General features: G+C 40.8%; 1 protein-coding gene across 1 annotated transcript; it reads right to left on the reverse strand.

The window, feature by feature from the left end:
• Positions 1–2,763: 2,763 nt before the first annotated feature.
• Positions 2,764–26,798, reverse strand: LOC149843560 (AMSH-like ubiquitin thioesterase 2). Its single transcript, XM_089999901.1, has 12 exons — positions 26,666–26,798; positions 26,465–26,529; positions 9,176–9,251; positions 8,804–8,983; positions 7,716–7,759; positions 7,297–7,615; positions 7,032–7,121; positions 6,857–6,919; positions 6,619–6,693; positions 3,599–3,661; positions 3,341–3,393; positions 2,764–3,078 (listed from the first exon to the last, which is right to left on the reverse strand). Exons 1-12 carry the CDS (start codon positions 26,759–26,761, stop codon positions 2,904–2,906), a joined length of 1,299 nt encoding a protein of 432 aa, XP_089856027.1. The 5' UTR covers positions 26,762–26,798; the 3' UTR covers positions 2,764–2,903.

Below are 26,798 nucleotides of genomic sequence, written 5' to 3' on the forward strand. Positions count from 1 at the left end.
AGTGTACAAAATTCATGATTTCACATAAATATCATGCGAAATTCATTTTTAGTGATATTTAGCGGGATTGGGAGAGCATCACAACGTAATGTGTGAAACTCAAGAGATCTTAATGTGTGAAACTCAAGAGATCTGCACGTTCTAAGGGTAAAATGGTTCTAAAAAAGTAGAGAACCTGTGAAATTGGATATTTGGTGGATTTTGAAATTTGTAGGGCGTTTCAGAAGACGCATCGAATTTACCATAAAGTAGTCATTTTCTGCATAAAAAATGCTGACCCAAATATTATTCGGGTTGACCCAAACCCCAACATAAGTAATATGCAGGCTGGGTTTGGGTTATGATTTTTGCTAGATATCCAGCCCGAATAAGCTTGACCCGATTGTTTTACATGTATTTTAGTGAAAGAAAGCTCCTGAAATTTTATGGATCTGTGATTGGGATTTCATTTTCTTAACCCCAAGAAACCTGATTCGGACTAATAGTTATTTGGGCGGGTTTGGTTGCACCTTGATGGCTCGGCCATTGACAGCCCTAGTTACACCTTTTTTTGTCTTCCAACTTTCCGTTCCCAAGCCATAGACAAAAACTCCTGATTTAAGTGTTTAGGACAATAGTGTTTTTGTTCTGATGATGAAACTGTTTCAAAGGGTGATTTTTATTAGGAAAATTGAAAGTTCCAGGAGTCAGGACTACCCCTGAATGCAATTTGAAATCTGTGGGAGGTTCAATGAAGTCTTTCTAAACGTTGTTCTTTTTCTTATGTTTTCTCCCAGGAAAAATAATATTGATGACTGCAACATTATCACTACATGGAGGACTAATTGTTTCTTTATTAATTTTTTCTTATTTATGTGATTTCTTTGCTACTTGGTTGTCATGCTGATTTCCACAGACCAAGTGATGATCATTGGAACTTATATCCTTCTACTAATACTCATGAGGAAAGTACCAAGGATCATATTAGGTGTCTTTAATGGTAGATGAAAGATAATATCAGAAGCCTTTCATCATAAATAGACATTTTCAGTGGTACATGCCAAAGTACTATACTAGCAAACAAGAGCATATTATGTTGTGGTAAAGACTAAAGAAGAAATCATTACAACTGCAAGAAGCACTTTTTGCACAATATTATCGTATAGCTCTAAAAATCAACAATTCATAATGGGCTGAAATTTCAAGAATAAAACAATCACAGTTTCAGGTTGAAACTGCTCGATCCAAGGCGTGGTTGCTAATAAATAAGCTAAGTTAAGCACATCCATGGGGTTAGGATGTATCAGATTAAGCTTGCACCTATGACTGTTTGCTAGAGAATTATGAAGTCAGATGCATCTATGTGAATATATGCACGCGTGCGTGGTATTTCCTTTCGTACCTTTGATGGTACTGTGTAGATGTGTTCATCATATATGGCCTCTTTAATAAGAAACATGATTTGTATCTAACTGCTTTGATGTCAAAATTGGTCTACTAGTCATGAAGTTTTTGATACATTGTGGGCCATTTCAAACCCTATAAAAAACCTAGGATCAAATGAGATGGCTGGTTTTTTTGTATGAAAAACTCGAAGAAACCACACCTGCCATGAAGACCCGGTTGTGCTGGCTCAGCCTGCCATACCTATGGCGTAAGTCTAAGACCCACACTCCTGGGGCCTATGTTAAGCGTAGGCTTGCACAGAGGGGAGACACTCATGGGAGTCGAACCTTGACCACCTGTCTAGCAGCCAAGGCCCCCACCCCACTACACCAAACTCCCGTGGGGCAAGATAGCTGGATGGTTAGGACATAACCGTGGTATCTCAGGTTTGGATCACAGAGATCACCCCCCCAGCTGGGCTATTAAAAAAAAACAAAAAAGCCCTACAGAAAACTTTCTTAGGAAAAGGCTTAATGGTTGGTTACTTTTCACGTAGGGATGTGAACGGGCCAGATGTAACCCATCATCCGACTTGAATCCAAATCCGATTAGTTGGATCAGTAGCCAGATTCAATTCTGATTAATAATTGGATTTGGGCTTGGTATTGAGTTTTGCATTCAAACTTGAACCAAAACCCGATTAAGTGTAAATCTTGGGTTTTAAGCCAGTCGGCTCCTGATTCAGTTTTATCTGAATCCATCCGAATCCAAATGCAAAGTCAAAACCGATTAGGTCGGGCTTGGTAATGCCTAGATCCGACCCATTTACATCTTTGCTTTCAGGTGTGATGGTATGCAAACATTCCCCAAGTTACAATGTTTCTTTAATGGCATTAATATCACATTAGGTTTTTGAACAACTCTTATAAAATACCCTAATAGCAATTAATATAAAAAATAGACTTAGTTGTGCCACTACACAAAGTAGGAAACAAGCCACACACCTTTCTCCTTAATTGTAATCCACATATTTACCTTCTCAAGAAACCCTAAATTATCAGCCAGGACATAGGTAGCATGCTTGTTATATGCTAGGTCATCATGAGTCAAACAAAATTTCTGTTCTTGTGCTTTATACAAAAGAAACAACTCCTAACATGGCTGGCACAATGTATATTCATGATTTGCAAAGAATATATCTGAGGCACTTTAGAAGGCATTTTGGTAATAACTATTTATTTCCAATCTAAACTATAAGGGAGCAAAGATGAGTAGGGTTCAGGTTTAAATGAACTCCGATTTCAATTTGCCTGGAATTAAATGACAAACAATAGAGATTGCTTCATGATTATAAGACAACCTCCCAGAAAGGCGTGAACCTACAATTCATACAAGTAATGAACTACAACTGGCTTTCATCATGAGACAATGTACAAACAATATCTACAGTGAATATGGACAAACATGATCACCGTTGGAGCATATACACCCTGATATATTTACAGAAACTAGCTGAAAATGAGGGACAAATTATTACACTAACGGATGTCGATAATTTCAAACCTCAGATTTGGGTTCATATGTACATGAGAGCAATCCTCATAGATGGGGCTTCCATCACTAGGACCTTCATGAAGGTGAAACCCCTTCTTCTGACACTTCTTCAACACTGTAGTCCCTGTAGGCTCTGTAAGACGAAAAATCCCGTAGCTCCTGCAAGGCTAGATCCATCTTAAGAATGCAGTTTTGGTAACATGAACAAAAAGATGGCAAAGCGTATCTCCTACACATTTTGGTTGGTGGCACCTCTGAAATAACGATGACATGGAAGAAAAGTAGCAGGAAAGACTAATCATAAGATTGTGTTCATCTTCTCAACAGTGGACACGCTTTTGACTTACTAAAAATCAACATTCTACAGAATATTTCTTATGATCATTGCACCAGTACTTTTGATCCAAAAAACCAATCTTACCTTGATGAATCAGTCGGCGCTAGGACAATTGCTATTGCTTCTGGCAGCATTGTCTAACAAAAAGATGATTATTAATTTGGTTGCATAGTAAATGGCTGAGACATATTTGCACTCAGTGCAGAGAATATAACAAATGAAATTGTAAGTTAAATAAATGCAATAGCTACATGAAATAATCATAAAATTTCAATAACATAAATATGCATAAAAAAAAGAAAAAACAAGCAAGTTTGAAAAGTAAAATAAGTTTGTACAGACCTGATAGGAGTAGTGCGTATGCAAATCTACGGATGACATAAAGCATGACTGAGAAGGGTGTGTCTGCAGCATGAATGTAAGGATTCAATAACTATTATGCTGTTTGAACACACACACACACACACACGTCTATTACATAGAAAGAGAACATAAACATTTCCAAGGAATCACAATCCACATACTGAGGCTCTTAGATATGACAACTTGTATTATGAGTAACAGGAAGGCTCAATCAATTGGAACAGACAATATCCATTGCATGCATAATTTATGGATGGTACAAACAATTCAGTATGCCCCACTATGAAAAAAGTTTAGAATCTAGTTGAATCTGTATGTTTCAAACTAATGTTAGACTAGATGTATATCTACATCAACATCATTCTTTATTGCATCATAGGTGCGTATTCATTTACTCTATACCCATGTTACATAGCATTTCATACTTTTTAGCAGTCCTTTTGGTTTGCAATTTGCAGGTTATAATTGTGAAAATATCTCAAAAATGAGATAAAGTGTGTGATAAGCACAACACCACCAATGTGCACGAATGCACAAGAACACTTAGAACAAATGTACACAAAGGTACAATAAAGAAACTCAAATGCACAAAGGCATACAAAATATAAAGAATTTTATTGAGAAGAATGGAGAACAAAAGCTCCAAGAAGTAAGTTTACAAAGGGGGAACTCCCCTATTTATAAGAGGAAAAAGGAGCCTTGGAGGGGCTCCACTAGCTGTTGGAGCCCCTCCAACGGTTAGAATTCTAACCGTTGGAGAGGCTCAACAGCTAGTGTTGAGCCCTCCAAGGTTGACTTTGAGTCAACAAAGAAATAAAGAAAAAAGACAAAAAAAAAAGGAAAAGAAAAAAGAAAAGAAGAAAAGTAAAAAAAGGAAAAAGAATTACAGCATATTCATAATTATGAATACGCGCAAAATGGGGAGAAATGACTAAAATACCCTTTCGGGTTTTACAAGAAAAAAGAAACATATATATTTACGTATATATATATAGATAGATACATATACATATATACTTGATGTATATATGTATATGTATCTCTCTTTATATATATATATGTAAATATTTACATGAAGAGAGATACATTTTAACAATAATATGTAGAAACATACTATAGATCAAGGGTGTATTTGACACTTGGCATTTTTTCCTTTACATGGAGATAATGCATTACTTCCTTTTGAAAAAAATTAAATACGTACATCCAGTCTTTGATGGACTCATGCTCACGATGTCTTCTTGCCCCTAACAAATTTAGAAAGAAAAAAGTGGTTTCATGGATTAATTGCTATTGCCAAGAGAATTTTAGTAATTTCAACAATGTGTGTGTGTGTGTGCGCGCGTAGGGAACATGAAAAATGGGTTTCTACAGTAGGAATTAGTCGTCAGAAATTTATCAACATCTATGTCACAGGGACTCTTCAACTAGGTGCCGCACCCGCACCCGATGCGGTCAACCTGACTCTGGGTGCAGTCAACGCACCCAGGGTCATTTATGTCCAACTTTTGGACTATATATTTATATATATATATATATATATATAAATTTTTATATTTTTTCCGCACCCCCGCACCCAAATTTTTTTAAAGTGCCGCACCCCCGCACCCGCACCCGCATCCATGTGACATAGATCAACATATAAATTAGTGACTAATTAACAAATTAATTACAAACATTACTAAATAACAAGTTCATCAGTTGTATATGAAAATTGGGACATGAATTGACAAAAAATCCAATATATATGTGTAAAAAAATTAAATGCAATTTTTGAATATACATATCTAGTTTCATAGGCTGAAACTATATGAAAGTTATTTCACCATAAATCCATAGAGAACAGAGGAATTTCCAAGCCTATGCATCAGTGTTACAAAAACAAAGACCGTTCATGTGAGAATTCTTGGTAGGATGTCCCTTCGGATTCCTGATAGGATCTCTTCAGGTTCCAAACATTCTCCCAATCCATATGGAATTAAGACTAAGAGTAGTCCATTCTTTGTTGGTTCATATCGCCGACCCCAATTGTTTTGGGATGAAGGCGTAGTTGTTGTTGTTGTTGTTTTGTAGTAGTCCATTCGGCACTTTCTTCACATTCTTCTCATGTGTTTTTGATATCATGTACCAAAAATACATATCTATTTATGCAAAGCTTTTGATTTGCAATTTTAAATTTTTTTGGCTTCATACTATAAATAGAGGTTTTGATTTTAAGAAGGATTACAATTTGTTTAACTGACCGCAAGCATACTTTGCTGATAAATTTGTGAAACTATAAATGGTTCTGAAGTTCAATCAGCTAATTCAGTATTTACAGAAAGATGATGATTGGACTGTTAATTAATCGGATGTCTTGCAAGTAAACTAAAACAAAATAAACAACTTGATTGCATGCATTGGAAAAATATTCCACTTCGGTGGACCTCAAAAAATCTCATGTAGCAAGGTGACCATAGAAGTATTGTTTATATGAGGAGAAATTGAAAAAATAATTTCTTTTTTATTTCTAAAGAAGGAACGAAACTAATTCTTAATAATACATTTGAAACTTGGTACGCACCTATTTGTAGAGAATCATAACAGGATTAAATTATAGACTTTCTGGCACTTCAATCAGCAATTAGACAAACTTGGACAAGTGTATCTTAACTTCATCCAGTAAATATGCACTTGGACCAACAAGAAGAAAAAATGAATAATGCTGGCATGTAGTCACTTTTAGGTGCCTTTTCTGCCTTTCAACAACAAAAATTTTGTAGCTTAAGTAAATGACACATTTGACTGTTAGACATGATATGGCTATCATCAAATTCTTGGGTATTTGAAGGCTGCTGTGCTATGAGCAGAAAAGAGGTTATGAAGGCAACTCAATGATTTCATAAGACAATAAATGATAAGCATGATGCTTACACCCATAAGCCACAAGAATACAATGTAAATAACTTTGAGAAACTGTTAAGAGTCAAGCTGTCAGATAACTGTTGAGAGCTGCTTACATGTATCCATCCTAGAGGAAAAAGAGATCGCTCATCCTGTATCGAATAAATTTCTTCTTCATTTATGGTCTGACACTGTTTATCAGTCATTGTTAGTCCAAATTGAAGCAGGAATGATTCAAATAGCATTCATTATAACAAAAAATGACAAACCAAAACAAAGATCAAGAGGCACCAGAAACACTGTGTAGATTTTTTAGTGCTAAATATATAACAAAATCCCACTAGGAAAACTTACTGAATCTGAACTTGATTGCTGTTTGGGAATTATCAAGGAGGTAACATAGTATGTCCTGTTCCTCTGGATTGGAAAGTAAAAAATGACATTATTGAATGATCAAGATAGTTACGGTAGCAATGTAACAGTTTAGTAAAGTGAAAACCAAAATTGACGTAAGATTCTAGGATCTTACAAGAAAAGCACCAAGAACACCACATGTTTCCAAATTGTTCCCAGTGTTCCCTCGTGCAAGCTCCAAAAAGTCTTGGATCAACCCCACTGACTGCAAAATCAATATTTAGCTCATAATCAATATATTGCCAAGGGAAGGCCATCTGAGGAATATATGCAAGACCTCTCATAACAAGCTTATTCAGATGCTCCAAGATGATCAAACCATCCTATTGTTAGAAAGGTAAGAATGGAAAATGAAAATCAGAATAAGCTAATAAACATACTATATGTACAGTCTGAATTCCCTGAGAGCCTGACATATCATGTGCAGCCAATTGCAGATGTCCTTTTGCTTCATCATCAGGGAGTGTCTGTATGCAGGAAAGAACTGGAGATAGGGATGGCTGCCTCACAATATGGACATTAATATTGCAGTCGCCAGCTGTAATAGAAGTTAAACAAGGAGATTCATACAGCAAGTGGCTGCTGGCACTGTCAACTGTAATAACAGATGCCAATCCAGTATCTTCTGCACTAGTTGAGCCTTCAGAACTGCGACTCCTGGCTACAGACAAGGTATTTAACAAGGTACCTGGACCATCTCTATGGATATGTAGAAAGCAAAGTTTTCTCAAAATATGCACTCACAAGTTCCATAGAAAAAAAATAAGAAATATCAGACAGAGATGAACTTTTACTGTACCTTTGAATTTGAGTTAAAGAACCAGATATTCTAGGATATTTTTCCTGCATATTTATTCAATTACATTAGCAAGTAAAAATTTTAGTACATAACCAAAAGCTTCTATTCAAACAGATATAATGAACAACAACAACAACAACAACAAATAAATTCAAAGCTGAATGGTGGCAAATGTTCATCGCAGTTGAAATATTTGCCTGGCCACATATTGTTACTAATAAGATAATGCACTTAGTGAAGAATGAAGATTAAAGAAGCTGGATCTCCAAAAAAATGACCTTTAGTTAGTATCTGTGTTACCTATGTCAGTGTCAGACACAGGTATGGAGTTTCGGACATGAAAAGTTAGATAATGTTATATAAATTAATTTGCATGGACACGGGACATGGTGAAGGAAGATTTAACAGAAAGCAACCATATGTGGTGTTTGGACTATATGAGCTTTGCATATAATAAGAACCAAATAAGGAATGCTTGCTAAGGAAGAAGCTATTATCAATTTATCATGTACTGCTCAAATACAATCAACAAAAAAGTTCATCTCGTATAAAAATATATATATCCTTATTGGTAGTGAAATTTGAGGCCTATCAAAATTTACAAGGAAAGTAATTCTGCTACTGATCTACTCAATAAGGAAGAAATAAAATGGAATTTTAATATATTGGAATCTTGATGGACATCTACAACTTTATTTTGTGCTGTCATTCTAATGTGTTAGCCTTTCAATAATATTTCTCTATTGAACTTAGGATTATTGTTTTGTAAAAAGAAACTTGACGGAAAAAAAAGCAAGAAAACATTTTCTGGTCATCATAGAAATATAAAATCACTAGGGAAAAAAATAGTAAAGCAATTTGCATTTAAATTTTTATTATTAATAATGTAGGATTACGAAGTAGAACATTTAAAGTTGCATAGACAATTTTTCTTTGATGTCATTCTCGTTATGATAGTATGTATTTTATCTATTAAAATCAACCATCACATATCATCCTAACTTATGAGACTCCAGTAGTGTCACAGATGCGATCTACAACATGAAGAACTTGAAACTTGAAATGAAAAGTTCTCTAAAATGTTGTACCTTCATGTTATTGCCACAAAAGCTAGATTGATCTTTTCTTCTGTGACTTATTGATGAGAAATAAGAGCCATCTTTAGCAATCTTGGATGTCCCATTAATATTATGCCCATCGATTTCATCAGCTCTCTGCTGAACTATGGGCTTCAAAACTTTCAGTTCACTGGTAAACTCCTGCATTACCTATTAGAGAATAGACAACTATCACATTAACAATTACATAATTCTTATGCTTATGTTTCATCTGAAATGTAACTCATTATTAAAACATTGGACTACATTTTGACCTACGATATAATTTTGATCTATCAACCCAGATTGTCTAAATAATCCACATAACTATTGTCAAAAAGAGAAACATGCAAAAACATGTACCTTTTTGTGATGCAACTTTTCATCATTAGAGTAATGTGGATGACTTCGATGTTGAGGTATGGTTTCTGATAGCAGACTGAAATGCAAATAACAAAAGTTTGATGTGCTATTTATTCGCTTGAAGCATTTGTAAGTCACGCAAATATAACAACAACAATTATACTTGTGATTGTGAAGGGCATCTTGCTAAAAAATATTCTACATTTTTATGTTTGAAAAAAAAAGCTCTATTATGAAATCAAATAGTCAAAAACTCTATTATGAGGTCAAATTGCTTAAATTTTAAATATTTGATGATAATGAAACATATAAATTATTTGATTAAATTATCAAATTGGGTCTGGGTATTACACATGAAATGGCATAAATGTCCTTATACAATCAACAAATTTACAAAACTCATCTAATCCAACCCATGACCCAATCAACATGATCCAAACAAAAATGTCCTCAGTTCTCCCCCTCAAGTTGGGGCAAAGATGTTGGTCGTCCCCAAAGTCACACGGACTCGGCTAAAAGGTCGACGCACCCGCGTAGACACCCCCTAACACGGGTGCGGACACGGTCAACTAAGTGTCGGACTCGGTCAACACACCGAGGCCAAGTCCGTCCACATTTTGGACTCGGTCAACTTTGACCGAGTCTATTTTTGTCCATTTATTTTGGTAAGTTCGTGTTGTTACTTCAATAGAATTACTTTTTTATTTTTGCTTTAAAATTTACAATCTTATTATATATATAGCCCCTGTGTCCAAAATTTTTGAAATTGCTCTGCACCCGTACTCGTACTCGTACCTGCACCCATACCCGCACCCGCACCCATGTGACACAGGTCGTCCCCTAAGGGACTTAGCCGGTGTATCAGCCAATTCATTGAGTCCTCACATTTAGGACTTTAAATATCAATCACAATGTGTAAAACCAGTTAAAAATAAAAAAATAAAAAAAAATATCGGACCCGGGTCGGGTCCAGACCCGACCCGGATCCAACCTGTGCCAGCCCCTCGAAAACCCTTTTCGAGGGGACTGGCAGCCCGCAGGAGGAGGGGAGCCTCCGGCGACACAGGGGGCGGGCCCTGTGTGCGCCCCCTCCCTATTAAAAGGCAAGAGGGGAGAGGGGAGGGCCTACGAGCCTCCCCCGACCCCCGACTATCTCTCTCATCTCTCGTCTCTCTCCCCTCTATCTCTGCTCTCTCTTTCTCCCCCTGGTTCCCTCACTCCCCTTCACGGCATCCACTCGCCGGCGAGCCCCTCCCCGTCGACCTCCTTTCTCCTCGGCAACCCAGGTAAACACCCCCCCCCCTCTCTTCTTCCGTTGGTTCGCCGGAAGGCCGGCAGGTGGCCGGCAGCCCCTGCCGAGCCTTCCTCCTCTTTTTCGACAAGCAAGGGGCTCCGCCACCTTGCCTTCCTCTTTCTCGACAGGCAAGGGGCTCCGCCCCCCTTGCCCTCATCTTCTTAGCAGGCAAGGGGCGGAGCCCCCTGCCCTTTTTAATTTTCTGGCAGGGGCCATGGCCCCTGCCCTTCCCTTCGTGTAGGGGCCGATGGCCCCTGCCTTTCCCTTCGTGTAGGGGCCGATGGCCCCTGCCCCTCCCTTGACCGACAGGGGCCGATGGCCCCTGTCTGTCTTTCCTGTCGAGCAGAGGGTCGACAGGGGCCATTGGCCCTTGCCACCTCTCCTGATAAGCCGCAAGGGGGGGGGGGCTTTGGCCCCCGCACTCCCCCTCTTTTCCTTGATACCCAGCAGGGGCCAATGGCCCCTGCCCCTCTTTAGACCGACAGGGGCCTCTGGCCCCTGTCCCATTTTCTTGTCAAGCAAAACTCGACAAGGGCCATTTGGCCCCTGCACCCATTTCTTTTAACGGTATGGGTCATTTGACCCTACCCCGTTCTCTTTCGCAATTGTAGGGACCAATGACCCTTGCAGTGGATTGCGGAGAAACTAAGCTTTCTCCCTATCTATTCTTTTTATGCATGCTAAACTACGTATTTTTGCAGTTTACGCAACGGAGCCCGTTCGCGCCCCGCGAACTAAACCGACAATCACCTACGTTCGTAGACGGCTTCATTCTCGCAATACTCCAAGGTAGGAGAAGTTGCACAAGGACTTAAATAATTAAATCAAGCTTAAATAATTAATAATCGAAAGGACTTAATGATATATTTATATACTTATATGTATATAAGTACACTTTTAAATCAAGGACGCGGTTTCGTGATCCTTGTCCTTTGCTTTCGCATTTCAGTTTGCCGTCGCGCTTTGCGCCCAGGCTTTTTACTTTCGTATTTACTGCTTATTGTCTTTTAATTCAAGGACGCGGTTTCGCGGTCCTTATCCTTTGCTTACGCACTTTCTGTTTCTGTTGCCGTCGCGCTTTGCGCCCAGGCTTTTGCTTTCATAGTTACTATTTACTGTCTTTTAATTCAAGAACGCGGTTTCGCGATCCTTGTCCCTTGCTTTCGCAGTTCTTGTTTGCCGTCGCGCTTCGCGCCCAGGCACTTCCTTTTCGCATTATTATCTTTTGTTTCTTTTCCTTGCCATAGACTCCGAGTATTCGAGAGAAATACCTATTCCTCTTTTCACCCGATACGTTTTGGGAAAACCCTTGATATGGAGCAAGACCAAGTTGTTGGATGATAGGTTCTTTTGTGAAACCCATTTACCAAAACCAGTGTCGTGACTTACATAGCACCCAGACACTGCGTCATCGGATGTCAGATTCGAGAAAATCACATGCCTTATGTTGGCAAGATTGTGTGTGGTTTCGAAAGGTTTGATATGTTAAAATAGATTTTAAAAAACATTATATCTTTGCGAAACACACTCCCGAGGCTCCTATTAAGGACCTGTATCCCTTTTCTCGTAAGCGTACTTCTAAAACATGCGAGACATGTTAGTACTACGACGATTGGATGAGAGAGTCTTATGACCTCGATTAATGCTTAGTGCAGGTTGTTGAAAACACATATAAGAGTGGGATCGCCTTCATAGGCAAGATGCTCGTTTCGGTCTAATGGACCAGAGCATGAAGAATGAGGCAACGGCTAAGAAACCCCGTCGCGCTCAATTCAACCTTGCTTCGTCAAGAGAGAGGACGAAGGGTACCAACTCCGATGGACAGTCCATTTATGGCTTTCAAAAAGGGCAAAAGACCCGTTTTTCCCCAGTCATCGGAGGATAGGGGGAGGGATAGGGGCTACATAAGTTAGCCTAACACTTCTGCAGAAGTTGGATGCATCCCTATCAGGCCTTGGGGACTTACTCTCTCGACCATCGGTCGTCTCCATAGGAATAGGATTCAGTCAGACAACCGAGGTATATTAAAATACTTAACATAATGAACACTCAGTTTGGACTCGACTGTTTCGACTCACGTGCCATGTATGTACATGCATGGCCGGTTATCAAGTAATAACTAAATTGAGCATGCACACCTTTTCAGTTTGTTGTACTTAGCTTATTTCCTTCAGTCTATCTGCTTAGTTTGCTCGTTACTACCTGCTGCATAAATTATCTATGCCTAATTTAGTTCTTTCTGTCTTTGTACTCTCCTGCTAGTTTTTCGCAAAACTAACCCATCTCATGAGTACAGGTGACGATTAGGTGCATCAGGCGATGGCGCGACTGCGAGATGATTTAAGGATCCATTGTTTCTGCTCGTAGTGCTTCTCCTGGACATTTTTAGTTTTTGATACGGTTTTCCCTTGAGAAAACCCAAATTTTGTACAAACTTGATACTATCTTCAAATAGAAGGAATGGTTTCCTAAGTATTATTGCAGATCGTCCATGGTAAATCTTTGTTTTCTCGCTAACGTGCCCAAGGTTGTCAAACCCGTCATTTTTCTTTTAAAAGAAATCGTTTCCGCTGATTTAGAAATAAACTCTGTAAAGAAAAGGAATTTTCCAACTATTTCAAGGAATTTATAAGGTTCGAAATTTTGGGGCGTTACAACTTGGTATCAGAGCAGATCGAAACAGTGATTCTTGGTCATCGAGCATCCGCATCGCGCTGTAAGTAATTTAATTTCTCTTTTTCTATACTATTAGACTAGAGTATACCTTACATGAGTATTTGGGATTTTTCTTGTCCAAAGAAAATGAACCCTCCGGATGGTGAAAGATTGGGACGCAGAAGGGGCGCAAGAAGAACGCGCTGTCGTTCTGTGAGGGGCAGAAGCTCTGTGGTAGGAAGACTTGAGCGTTCTTCTATCGGTTCAGATCATTGGACCAGCAAGTCGCCCCCTCCCACTTTTGCGGATTCTTGGGGCTTTACGCTTCCGGATACCTACCAGGCACCGCTAGCCGCGACATGGACAGCAGTGCACTTTCGGGAAGGAAGTCGTGTGCCAAATCATGTTTTAGTTAATCGACACACTTCTCGGGAATCCTCTGAAGCAGAATCCCCCTGGCAAGCCCAGATGGGATGCAATTTCTGCGGCGAAGAAGGACATACGATGGATAATTGTCAACTCATACGATAGAAGGGGGACTGCAGCACAAGATCTGGAAGACACAGCATCCTCTGTCCAGGGTACTTATGACACACCATCGTGTGATGGACAAATATTACCCCTAGAGAGTGCTCAGGACATCGCTCCACCCACTTATATGCCTTCCCCCAACACACCAATTTACACATCATCCCCAGACTCGCTACAGTATATATCGGATACTCCGGTAAACACTCCGGCTTCACCGCTATACATATCGGATTCCCCGGTGTACACACCAGCTCCACCGCTGTACATACCGGATTCTCCGGTGTACACTCCGACTTCGCCACCCTATGCACCGGATGCCTCACCACATTACTCCCCTACTACTCCTCTTCACGGGCAAGGAGTCCCGAATGAGGATTTGCATCCTTTTCCCCCTCTACGCGGGTTAAGGCGCACGGGTATTGCAAGAGAGTACTTGAGGAAGTACTCTCATCATCCCTAAAGGATATAAACTCGTTGGTTTTTGTACCGTGGACAGTTTTTGTTTTAACTTTTTGTAAGTGCCCTCCTATACCAGCACTGCTGGGCTTTTGTAATCTCTATTACTCGGAAATATAATAAACTTTTTTATATTACTCTTCTCTTTCAAGTATTGACTCATGTATCAACTGGGTATTTTAAGGATGGTTCGAGGGTCGAACGAAGGTTCGTCTGACGAATGGTCAGATCAACGGGGATTTATCATGGAATCTTTGAGCGCATTGGCTAGCGCCATGCGAAATCAAGCGCACAACCAAGTACCTACCCCAGAACCAGGCCACCCTGCAGCAGTATCATATGAAAAGTTCTTAAAGCTCGATCCTCCAACCTTCGCAGGCAAGCCTGACCCCGATGCAGCTGAAAACTGGATTTTGGAAATAGAACGAGTTTTCCAAGTTTTGACAGTCCCAGAAGACAAGAAGACTATTTTCGGTACTTTCAGACTTTCGGGTGCCGCCCGCCATTGGTGGGACACGACTCGGAACATCCAGTTCTCAGCAGATTCGCTTATTCCTTGGGAGTCCTTCAAAAAGGCTTTCTTAGAGAACTATTTTCCTCCTCATGCTAGGGAGAGGAAAAAGGTTGAGTTCTTGGAACTTTGCCAAGGCTCGTCAAGTCTGGTGGACTACATCTCCAGGTTCCAGGAGTTGGAGCGTCATTGCCCCAACTTATTCGCTGATGATCAGGAGCGGGCGGGTAAATTCATCCGCGGATTAAAGGAAGGACTCCGACCAAGGGTCCTAAACAGCATGCCATCAACTCTCTCCGCAGCTGTTGCTGCAGCCACTCTCCTGACTGAGGATTGGGAACGCTCCAAGAGCACCCAAAGCAAGAAGCCACCCGTTGCGGGTAACGATCAAAAGAGATATCCCTCTGACGGTCAAACCAAGCGACCACCCTCTTTCATAAACAAGGAAGGTGGAAGAAAGCCATATCCTCCTTCCAAACGTCAGCGTCCTCAGGGCAACCCTCCCGCCCGGCAGCAGGCGGGCGATGTCTGCCCCAAATGTGGACGACCTCACCCCGGGCAAGCATGCCCTCTTCTTACAGGCGGATGCCTGTACTGTGGCAAGATGGGCCACTTTGCACGCGAGTGCCGCAAGAAGGCGGCTGACGACCTCAGAAGGAATAATGGAGCACCTCTGCTCCCCCGACCACCGTCGCAACCGCAACAACAGCAACATTCTTATCAGGCGCAACAACCACAGTCCAGCGGCCAGAAGAAAGCACCGGGGCGCGTTTACACTGCCACGGTCGAACAGCTGACCAAGGGCGAGCTTGTGCAAGGTACCATCTTGATTGCTAACCAAGCAGCTTTCGTACTCTTTGATTGCGGTGCCACTCATTCTTTTATTTCTGTAAAATTTGCTGAACTCTTGCACGTACCTGTAAGTTCGTTAGATAATGCTCTCAACGTCTATAACCCGATTGGGAAGAGCACTATTTGTGCGACCTACGTGCCAGCTTTGGACGTAGTCTTGGCAGATCGACATTATCCGGCTTGCACTATCCTTCTAGATATGACCGAATTTGACGTCATCCTAGGCATGGATTGGCTGCACAAGTACCATGCCAAGATCTTTTGCCATGAAAGCAAAATTGTGTTATCTCCACCAGGGATGCCTAAGGTGGAATTCAAGTTCGTGAAGGCGGTCCGTGCAAGCAAGATGATTTCTTCGCTAAAGGCACAACATTACCTGAGAAGGGGATGCACTGCCTTTTTAGTCAGTGTCGTCTAGTCCGAACCGACACTAGTTTCGATTAGAGATCTGGAGGTGGTTCGGGATTTTCCAGACATCTTCCCAGAGGAGCTGCCAGGACTTCCCCCACCACGAGAGGTTGAATTCAACATCGAGTTGCTACCAGGTACTGCGCCAATTTCTAAAGCTCCATACCGTATGGCGCCAGCCGAGCTCGAGGAACTCAAAAAGCAGCTACAGGAATTGATGGATCTAGGATTCATTCGCCCCAGTGTCTCGCCTTGGGGAGCTCCTGTTTTATTCGTTAAAAAGAAAGATGGATCATTGCGGTTGTGCATCGACTATCGAATGCTCAACCAGGCCACGATAAAGAATAAATATCCGTTACCGCGTATCGAAGATCTGTTCGATCAACTGCGGAATGCCAAGATTTTCTCAAAGATCGACCTTAGGTCAGGATACCATCAACTCAGAATTAAGAGAGATGACATCTCCAAGACGGCTTTTCGAACCAGGTATGGGCATTTCGAGTTTACTGTCATGCCTTTCGGACTCACCAACGCTCCTGCAACCTTCATGGACCTCATGAACCGTGTGTTTAAACCCTTTTTAGACACCTTCGTCATCGTGTTCATTGATGACATCCTGGTGTACTCAGAGACCTGGGATCAACATCGCGAACACCTGATCATCATTTTGGAAACCTTGCGGAATGAGCGTTTGTTTGCTAAATTCTCTAAAAGCGAGTTTTGGCTCAAGGAGGTTATGTTTTTGGGGCATGTTATATCCGAGAAAGGCGTATCCGTAGATCCTGCAAAGGTGGAGGCCGTACTAAGCTGGCAGCAACCAAGGAATGTTCGTGACATCAGAAGCTTCCTTGGATTAGCTGGATATTATCGAAGATTTATCCAAGACTTTTCCAAAATATCTCTGCCTATGACAAAGCTGCTAAAGAAGGAGGCTAAGTTCGTGTGGGACGATTCGTGCGAAAACAGTTTTCAGTTGCTGAAGGAACGACTTACTACCGCTCCTATCTTAGCCTTGCCTTCGGGACAAGGCGGCTTCGTAATTTATACTAACGCTTCCGGGACAGGCTTGGGCTGCGTCCTAATGCAGAATGGTAAGGTAATCGCCTACGCATCGCGTCAACTTAAGATTCATGAGAAGAATTATCCGACTCATGACTTGGAATTAGCGGCTGTGGTTTTCGCATTAAAGATTTGGCGACACTACTTGTACGGGGAACAATTCGAGGCTTTTACGGACCATAAGAGCCTCAAGTACTTGTTTTCACAGAAGGAGCTTAATATGAGGCAACGACGGTGGCTAGAATTTCTCAAGGATTACGATTTCACCCTTTCCTACCATCCAGGAAAGGCGAACGTGGTAGCTGATGCTCTCAGCCGTAAGGCTTCTAGCATTTCCGTCAACCTATTATACGTTGGTTGGAAGTTGATTGAGGATTTGGTTTCCTGGAAACCGTTTGCAGTCTCATCAAATTCTATCAGTCTTTCTAATCTGATAGATCAACCTGAGCTGTTAGCCAAGATCCTTGCTGGGCAAAAGACTGATGCGCAGTACGAGAAGTTGAAGGCTCGTACACAACAGACCGATACTCCTTTCCGACTTAAGGACGATGGAAGCATTTGGCTCAAAAATCGTCTTTGGGTTCCAAATGATCCCGTTTTGAGAGACGAAATTCTCGTAGAGGCCCATAAATCCAAATATACGATTCACCCGGGAGGCACGAAGATGTTCAAAGACTTGCAGCGCAGATATTGGTGGAGCAGAATGAAGCGAGACGTGGCCGAATACATCTCTAAGTGTTTGACTTGCCAGCAGATTAAGATCGAGCATCAACGACCTGGCGGAGTGATGCAACAAATAGAGATCCCACAATGGAAGTGGGAAGACATCACTATGGACTTTATCGTCGGTTTGCCAAGGACACGAAGAAAGAACGATGCGATTTGGGTGATCGTTGATCGACTCACCAAATCGGCTCATTTCCTTCCTATCCGTATTAGTCAGTCCTTAGACAGTTTGGCGGATCTCTACATTCGTGAGATTGTGAGGTTGCACGGTGTTCCGGTATCTATCATCTCCGATCGTGATCCGAGGTTTACCTCGAGGTTTTGGGGACAACTTCAAATCGCGTTGGGTACGAATTTAAAGTTCAGTACCGCTTTTCACCCTCAGACTGACGGACAGTATGAACGCACAATTCAGACTTTGGAGGACATGCTGCGTGCGTGCATGATGGACTGGAAGGGAGAATAGGATTCTCATACCAGTCTGGCCGAATTCGCGTACAACAACAGTTACCACGCTAGCATCGGGATGGCCCCTTACGAGGCCTTGTATGGAAAGGCCTGTCGTTCGCCTCTCTACTGGGACGAGGTTGGCGAGCGAAGGATGGAATCTCCTGTAGTGCTACAACACTACACTCAGCAGGTGCAGATGATACGAGAGCGACTACGTACTGCACAGAGTCGGCAGAAAAGTTACGCAGATCGTCGTCGTCGAGAGCTCACCTTCTCGATAGGAGATATGGTTTTTGTTAAGGTATCTCCCACAAAAAGCGTTTTTCGTTTTGGGAAAAAGGGAAAGCAAAGCCCTAGATTTGTCGGACCGTTCGAGATCCTGGAACGGATTGGTGAAGCAGCTTATCGTGTGGCTTTACCTCCTCAGTACGCTCAGATCCATAACGTTTTTCACGTATCCATGTTTCGGAAATACGTTCACGACCCACCACACATCATCCATTATGATGATGTAGACATTCAGAAGGATTTGTCTTTTGAGGAAAGACCAGTCGAGATCGTTGATCGTCGAGATCGTTGATCGTCGAGATCAAGTGCTTCGATCTAAGACAATATCTCTTGTAAAGGTGCGTTAGAAGCACCATGGAATAGAGGAATGTACTTGGGAGCCTGACTCTGCTATTAGGGAGAAATACCCTGACTTGTACCTTGATCGTTAAGTTCAATTTAATTTCGAGGACGAAATTATTTTAAGGAGGGTTGGATGTAAACCAGTTAAAAAAAATTAAAAAAAAAAAAAAAAATATCGGACCCGGGTCGGGTCCAGACCCGACCCGGATCCAACCTGTGCCAGCCCCTCGAAAACCCTTTTCGAGGGGACTGGCAGCCCGCAGGAGGAGGGGAGCCTCCGGCGACACAGGGGGCGGGCCCTGTGTGCGCCCCCTCCCTATTAAAAGGCAAGAGGGGAGAGGGGAGGGCCTACGAGCCTCCCCCGACCCCCGACTATCTCTCTCATCTCTCGTCTCTCTCCCCTCTGTCTCTGCTCTCTCTTTCTCCCCCTCGTTCCCTCACTCCCCTTCACGGCATCCACTCGCCGGCGAGCCCCTCCCCGGCGACCTCCTTTCTCCTCGGCAACCCAGGTAAACACCCCCCCCCCTCTCTTCTTCCGTTGGTTCGCCGGAAGGCCGGCAGCCCCTGCCGAACCTTCCTCCTCCTCTTTTTCGGCAGGCAAGGGGCTCTGCCCCCTTGCCTTCCCCTTTTTTTTCGACAGGCAAGGGGCTCCGCCCCCCTTGCCCTCATCTTCTTAGCAGGCAAGGGGCGGAGCCCCCTGCCCTTTTTAATTTTCTGGCAGGGGCCATGGCCCCTGCCCTTCCCTTCGTGTAGGGGCCGATGGCCCCCGCCTTTCCCTTCGTGTAGGGGCCGATGGCCCCTACTCTTTCCTTAAGAAAGGAAGCAGGGGCCTTCGGCCCCTGCCTCACCTCTTGGAAACCCAGCAGGGGCCGATGGCCCCTGCCCCTCCCTTGACCGACAGGGGCCTCTGGCCCCTGTCTGTCTTTCCTGTCGAGCAGAGGGTCGACAGGGGCCATTGGCCCTTGCCACCTCTCCTGATAAGCCGCAAGGGGGGGGGGGGGGCTTTGGCGCCCGCACTCCCCCTCTTTTCCTTGATACCCAGCAGGGGCCAATGGCCCCTGCCCCTCTTTAGACCGACAGGGGCCTCTGGCCCCTGTCCCATTTTCTTGTCAAGCAAAACTCGACAAGGGCCATTTGGCCCCTGCACCCATTTCTTTTAACGGTATGGGTCATTGGACCCTACCCCGTTCTCTTTCACAATTGTAGGGACCAATGACCCTTGCAGTGGATTGCGGAGAAACTAAGCTTTCTCCCTATCTATTCTTTTTATGCATGCTAAACTACGTATTTTTGCAGTTTACGCAACGGAGCCCGTTCGCGCCCCGCGAACTAAACCGACAATCACCTACGTTCGTAGACGGCTTCATTCTCGCAATACTCCAAGGTAGGAGAAGTTGCACAAGGACTTAAATAATTAAATCAAGCTTAAATAATTAATAATCGAAAGGACTTAATGATATATTTATATACTTATATGTATATAAGTACACTTTTAAATCAAGGACGCGGTTTCGCGATCCTTGTCCTTTGCTTTCGCATTTCAGTTTGCCGTCGCGCTTTGCGCCCAGGCTTTTTACTTTCGTATTTACTGCTTATTGTCTTTTAATTCAAGGACGCGGTTTCGCGGTCCTTATCCTTTGCTTACGCACTTTCTGTTTCTGTTGCCGTCGCGCTTTGCGCCCAGGCTTTTGCTTTCATAGTTACTATTTACTGTCTTTTAATTCAAGAACGCGGTTTCGCGATCCTTGTCCCTTGCTTTCGCAGTTCTTGTTTGCCGTCGCGCTTCGCGCCCAGGCACTTCCTTTTCGCATTATTATCTTTTGTTTCTTTTCCTTGACATAGACTCAGAGTATTCGAGAGAAATACCTATTCCTCTTTTCACCCGATACGTTTTGGGAAAACCTTTGATATGGAGCAAGACCAAGTTGTTGGATGATAGGTTCTTTTGTGAAACCCATTTACCAAAACCAGTGTCGTGACTTACATAGCACCCAGACACTGCGTCATCGGATGTCAGATTCGAGAAAATCACATGCCTTATGTTGGCAAGATTGTGTGTGGTTTCGAAAGGTTTGATATGTTAAAATAGATTTTAAAAAACATTATATCTTTGCGAAACACACTCCCGAGGCTCCTATTAAGGACCTGTATCCCTTTTCTCGTAAGCGTACTTCTAAAACATGCGAGACATGTTAGTACTACGACGATTGGATGAGAGAGTCTTATGACCTCGATTAATGCTTAGTGCAGGTTGTTGAAAACACATATAAGAGTGGGATCGCCTTCATAGGCAAGATGCTCGTTTCAGTCTAATGGACCAGAGCATGAAGAATGAGGCAACGGCTAAGAAACCCCGTCGCGCTCAATTCAACCTTGCTTCGTCAAGAGAGAGGACGAAGGGTACAAACTCCGATGGACAGTCCATTTATGGCTTTCAAAAAGGGCAAAAGACCCGTTTTTCCCCAGTCATCGGAGGATAGGGGGAGGGATAGGGGCTACATAAGTTAGCCTAACACTTCTGCAGAAGTTGGATGCATCCCTATCAGGCCTTGGGGACTTACTCTCTCGACCATCGGTCGTCTCCATAGGAATAGGATTCAGTCAGACAACCGAGGTATATTAAAATACTTAACATAATGAACACTCGGTTTGGACTCGACTGTTTCGACTCACGTGCCATGTATGTACCCGCATGGCGGTTATCAAGTAATAACTAAATTGAGCATGCACACCTTTTCAGTTTGTTGTACTTAGCTTATTTCCTTCAGTCTATCTGCTTAGTTTGCTCGTTACTACCTGCTGCATAAATTATCTATGCCTAATTTAGTTCTTTCTGTCTTTGTACTCTCCTGCTAGTTTTTCGCAAAACTAACCCATCTCATGGGTACAGGTGACGATTAGGTGCATCAGGCGATGGCGCGACTGCGAGATGATTTAAGGATCCACTGTTTCTGCTCGTAGTGCTTCTCCTGGACATTTTTAGTTTTTGATACGGTTTTCCCTTGAGGAAACCCAAATTTTGTACAAACTTGATAATCTCTTCAAATAGAAGGAATGGTTTCCTAAGTATTATTGCAGATCGTCCTTAGTAAATCTTTGTTTTCTCGCTAACGTGCCCAAGGTTGTCAAACCCGTCCTTTTTCTTTTAAAAGAAATCGTTTCCGCTGATTTAGAAATAAACTCTGTAAAGAAAAGGAATTTTCCAACTATTTCAAGGAATTTATAAGGTTCGAAATTTTGTGGCGTTACACAATGTGTTTGGTCTGTTCATGATTCAAGACATTATTGGTAACAGTAATAGCTGATTTGTCATTCAAAATATAGTGTCATGATAAAACACCACCTCAACACCCCACTTATGCAGATGGACTTGAACCACATTCCTTCACATGCTCCAAGAGTTATCACACTACATTCCAACTTGACATTTGATCTAGAGACTACATCTTACTTTTTACTTCTCCAAGATACAAGATTTCCTCCAACAAAGGCACAATTTATTACTAAAAGCAAAACAAATATCTTAGTTTGATTGCCAATTTATTTACTAATAGTTTTTTGCAAGGTTGTACGTATCATATCGTACGAAACAGTACGATACATATTGTTACTATACAAAAAATTGATATGATATGTACTCATATCGCGATACGAGTGTTTATTGTATCAGTATTGTATGTATCGTACAATACGGAGTGTATCGTACGATACATTCTCGACGCACTTTAAAAAGGGTTGAATCGTAATTTTTTAGTGTTGGGTTTTAAAGACCTCTTGAGGGTCGACTCCCTCATTTGTGTAGAATCCATTAGAGAGGTATCCACACACCCTAGGACTCGTGAGAACGATTTAGGGGGTGATTTGTGCACAAGAGAGAAGGCTTTTGCGGTTTGTTCAAGTAAGAGTGCATTTTCACCTAAGTCACACGAACTCGACTAAAAGGTCAACGCACCCGCGTCGACATGCCCCGACACGGGTGCGGACACGGGTGCAGCTTCGGACACGGTCAACTAAGTGTCAAACTCGGTCAACGCATCGGGGCCGAGTCCGTCCACATTTTGGACTCGGTCAACTTTGACCGAGTCTATTTTTGTCCATTTATTTTGGTAAGTTTGTGTTGTTACTTCAATAGAATTACTTTTTTATTTTTGCTTTAAAATTTACAATCTTATTATTGTTATATATATATATATATTTATATATATATATATAGTTGTGTCCCCATGTCGTAAATTTTTGAAATTGCTCCGCACCCGTGTCGCACCCATGTGACATAGATTTCCACCATTTTCCACTCAAGAAAATGGATTAAGGTAAAAAAACTCTATTCTTTGCTTCTTATTGAGATTTTTTTGAAAAAGATCACATCAAATGATCCAGCATGGCAATGGGCCACTCGAGTAAGTAGTGAAAATAGATTGAAAATCGAGTGCAACTATTGTCATACTGTTATTTCGAAAGATACTCTCGGTTGAAGCATTATTTAGTTGGGATACAACTAAATGTTATGACCTGCACATCAAGGAATTTGTCGGATGCCGTGAAATGACAATGCCAACAATTACTTACCGGTTTGAGAGAAAAAAGATGAGTGAGGCAGAAATGGGGTATGGGTAACCCTGGGAAGATGAAGACGAACTCCCCACTTCTGATCCTATGAGGAGGAGAAAAAAGAGTAGAGAGAGTTCTTTGAGAAGAGGTAGAGTTAGAGGATCTATTAGAAGCTTTTTCCCTCCTAAGACTTCCCCTAGGGTGCAACCTAACATTTGTATTGCTATGAATCCTCAACAATTAGTTAAGCAAGTGAATGTCGTGCATGTGAGATGGTTCTATGATGTATGCATTCTTTTCAATGCGGCAAATTATTTTCATTTTCAGGTCATGACAGATGTCATAACCAGTATCGGGCCTAAATATAAAATGTCTTTATATCATGCTTTGAGAGAAAAAAATTTAGATACTAATGTGAATGAAGTGAAGGCATACTGTGATGAGATGAGATAATCATGGAGAGAAATTGGGTGTAGCATCATAGTAGATGGGTGAACAAATAGAAAGTCAAGGACCTTGATAAATGTTCTTTTCTATTACACTAAAAGAACTATGTTTTTGAAGTCAATTAATCTGTTTGATACGCCCAAAATAGTAGATGTATTGCTCAAGGTATTTGATCAGGTCGTAGACGATGTTTAACCTCAAAATATTGTTCAATTCATTACTGATAATGCATCAAATTATAGGACATAAATTATAGGACATCAGGTAAAAAATTGGTAAAAAATTATGGGTCATTCTTTTGGACCCTGTGTGTTGCCCATTGCATAGACCTCATGCTTGAGGATATTGACAATATAGATGAGATAAAGCACACAATTGAATGTTGCCAAGAAGTTACCAAATTTATTTACAATCATGAATGGATTTTGAAGTTGATGAGAAAGTACACTAATGGTGCTGAGTTGATTTGTAGTGCAGTTACTAGATTTGATAGAATTTTTTGACAATGTAAAGTCGAGTAATGAATAGAATTGCACTGAAAAAAATGTTGTTATCAGATAAGTGAAATGCATATGCTCATGCACAAAAAAGAAAGTTGAAAGAAATTGTAGATATTGTATTCAAAAGTGAATTTTTTTATAGTTGTTGAGAATCGCTAAACCCTTGATGAAGATGCTTCGATTGGTTGACAATAAAGACATATCAGCTATGGGTTATCTTTATGAGGCCATAGATAAGGCAAAATAAGCCATTAGAGATAATTTGAATGGGAAGAAAAAATTGTACATCCCTATATGGAACATCATTGATCATAGGTAGATTGGGCAACTTGATCAACATGTTCATACTGCAACATATTATTTAAATCTTGCATTTAGATACTCCCACACATTTAAAATGGACAGGAAAGTTAACAAGGAACTCTTGGATTGCATTGAAAGGTTAAAACCAGATTATGACGTTTAAGATCAAATTCATAAGGAAATGGAGATTTATGATAATGCATTGTATGATATAGGGAGACCTGCAGCAGTGCGAACTGCACCACAATGCGTCCATATAATTTATTTTGTCTATTTCTATTTTAATTTCATATTGTTATTTAGTTATGATGTTTTGTGTGATTGTATCTATTATTGTCTTATTGATTTCTCATTTTCTTATTTTTTTCAGACATGTGGTGGGTCAGATTTGGAGGTGATGTTACAAACTTGAGAGTTTTGTCATTCACATTCTTAGATGTGAAAGAAATTAGACTGTCTTTGAGAATAATACATACAAAATGAAGAAATAGATTGGAGCACAAAAGGCTCAATGATCTCAACTATGTTAGCTACAACTTACGGCTGAGGCAAAGGTATATAAATTTATAAAGTTTATTTATCATTTTTATGTGTTTATTTAAAGGTTTTTTATATCATACAAAACCCAAGTAATTTTAAATTTTTTATGTCATCTTTTTAGGCAAATAGAAAAGTTATCATCACGGAGGCACAAAAAGCAATTTGATCTCATTAGTTTGAAATTTTTTTATGCATTAGATGCATGGGTTCAAGAAGAAGCAGACATTCTAAATGAAGAAGACATTCAATGGATAAACGTGGAAGGAGCTCAAAACGTAGATGATGAAGAGCCCACGTACATTGGAGATGATGTGAATGTCGAATAAGGAAGAGAAAAAGAAGATAATGATGATGATGATAATGATTGATGGTATATTTTTAAAAAACTTGGTTATTGTTTCATATGTTATTTTTAAAAAAATTGGTTATGATGTCTTATGCAGCTCATAGATACATAAATGCTTCATATGTGATTTTATGGTTATATTTTGTGTAATTCATCATTGTTTCATATGTTATGATTTTTTAAAAAAATTGCTAATTTTTCATAAGTTTTTTGGAATTTTTTTATCAAAAGCTTATGATTTTTTATGATATGATACAATAAGATATGTATCTCTGACCCATACCGGTAACGACACGAAAAGTACAACCTTGTTTTTTTGAACTCAATGTTTCTCCATCTTTGCTTGTGCGGACTTTTTCTTAGTGAACTCCTTCAAAAAAAGGCTCATACTTCTATGAGTTAGTGTACAAAACACGCATTGGCATACTTGGATCTTTTACTACATTTATTCTATTTTTTCACTTCGTTTTTGCAGTAAAAGGCGTCTATCTCTTTTTTTCCTTTCTTTCTGTGATGCATAAATTAATATAAACGAGCTTTCAAATACTTATTTAACTATGAGATGCATGTTGATTCAATGATTCTACCTTTTGCAAGCACAAAGGTACGATTTCTAAATACAAACTTTAGAACCTCCTATGAATTTTTGCATAATTTCATTGCTATTCCAACCCTATGTAAAAAAAAATTGCTGGAATCCACCAAAGGGTGCTTCATGATTCAATATGCAAAAAGTTTCAGTATGCAAAAAGCTTTATGAAATTTTTATGTCATATCGATTCTTTAAGAAGATTGCACGAGGTTGAATTTATTTAGATGTTTCTGTATATCTTTCAATCTTACTACACATGCAATCTACATGACTATTAACATATGAAACAAGTACTTGTCAAAGTCCTAAAAGCTTTTTCATATTTGCTGATACCACAAGTCTACAAATTCTTTTTTTTTTGGGTATCTCCAACTAATAACAACAACAATAACAACAAGGGGTTCAACTCAAGATAGAAACATTAAGTTATTAACACACCTTGAATATTTTAGAAGGGTGGCATAAAGATCGACGATATTCTGTTCATCCCTATAAATTTTAGCCTGTGACAGAAGGGGAGTAAAAAAAAAGCAAGGGAGAAAAGGAAGAAAACCCCCCAACAAATTCAGTGAGAAACATTTAAAAGAAAGGAAGGACTTAAGAAAAAAAGTTGGGTGATGAGGTTTAAGGGAAGAGGACCTGGTTGATCAAGTGAGAGGCCATCCTGAAGTAGTAGGAGAGAGGGAGACGATTGTCGACATCAATTCTTCTGATACAGAGGAGGGGAATCGCCATCAAGCTTCACCCTTCACTCTTCCTTCTTCATATTCTC

The sequence above is a fragment of the Nuphar pumila genome, chromosome 3 (assembly GCF_984573655.1).
Source record: "Nuphar pumila chromosome 3, dmNupPumi1.hap1.1, whole genome shotgun sequence".
Lineage (NCBI taxonomy): Eukaryota > Viridiplantae > Streptophyta > Magnoliopsida > Nymphaeales > Nymphaeaceae > Nuphar > Nuphar pumila.

Coding starts and splice junctions, on each gene's coding strand:
- LOC149843560 (XM_089999901.1), bottom strand. CDS start 26,761: ATGGCGATTCCCCTCCTCTGTATCAGAAGAATTGATGTCGACAATCGT. Junction 9,252..26,464: donor ACCCTTCTAAAATATTCAAG/GTGTGTTAATAA, acceptor TTTGCATTTCAG/TCTGCTATCAGAAACCATAC. Junction 3,079..3,340: donor GCGCCGACTGATTCATCAAG/GTAAGATTGGTT, acceptor CTAGCCTTGCAG/GAGCTACGGGATTTTTCGTC.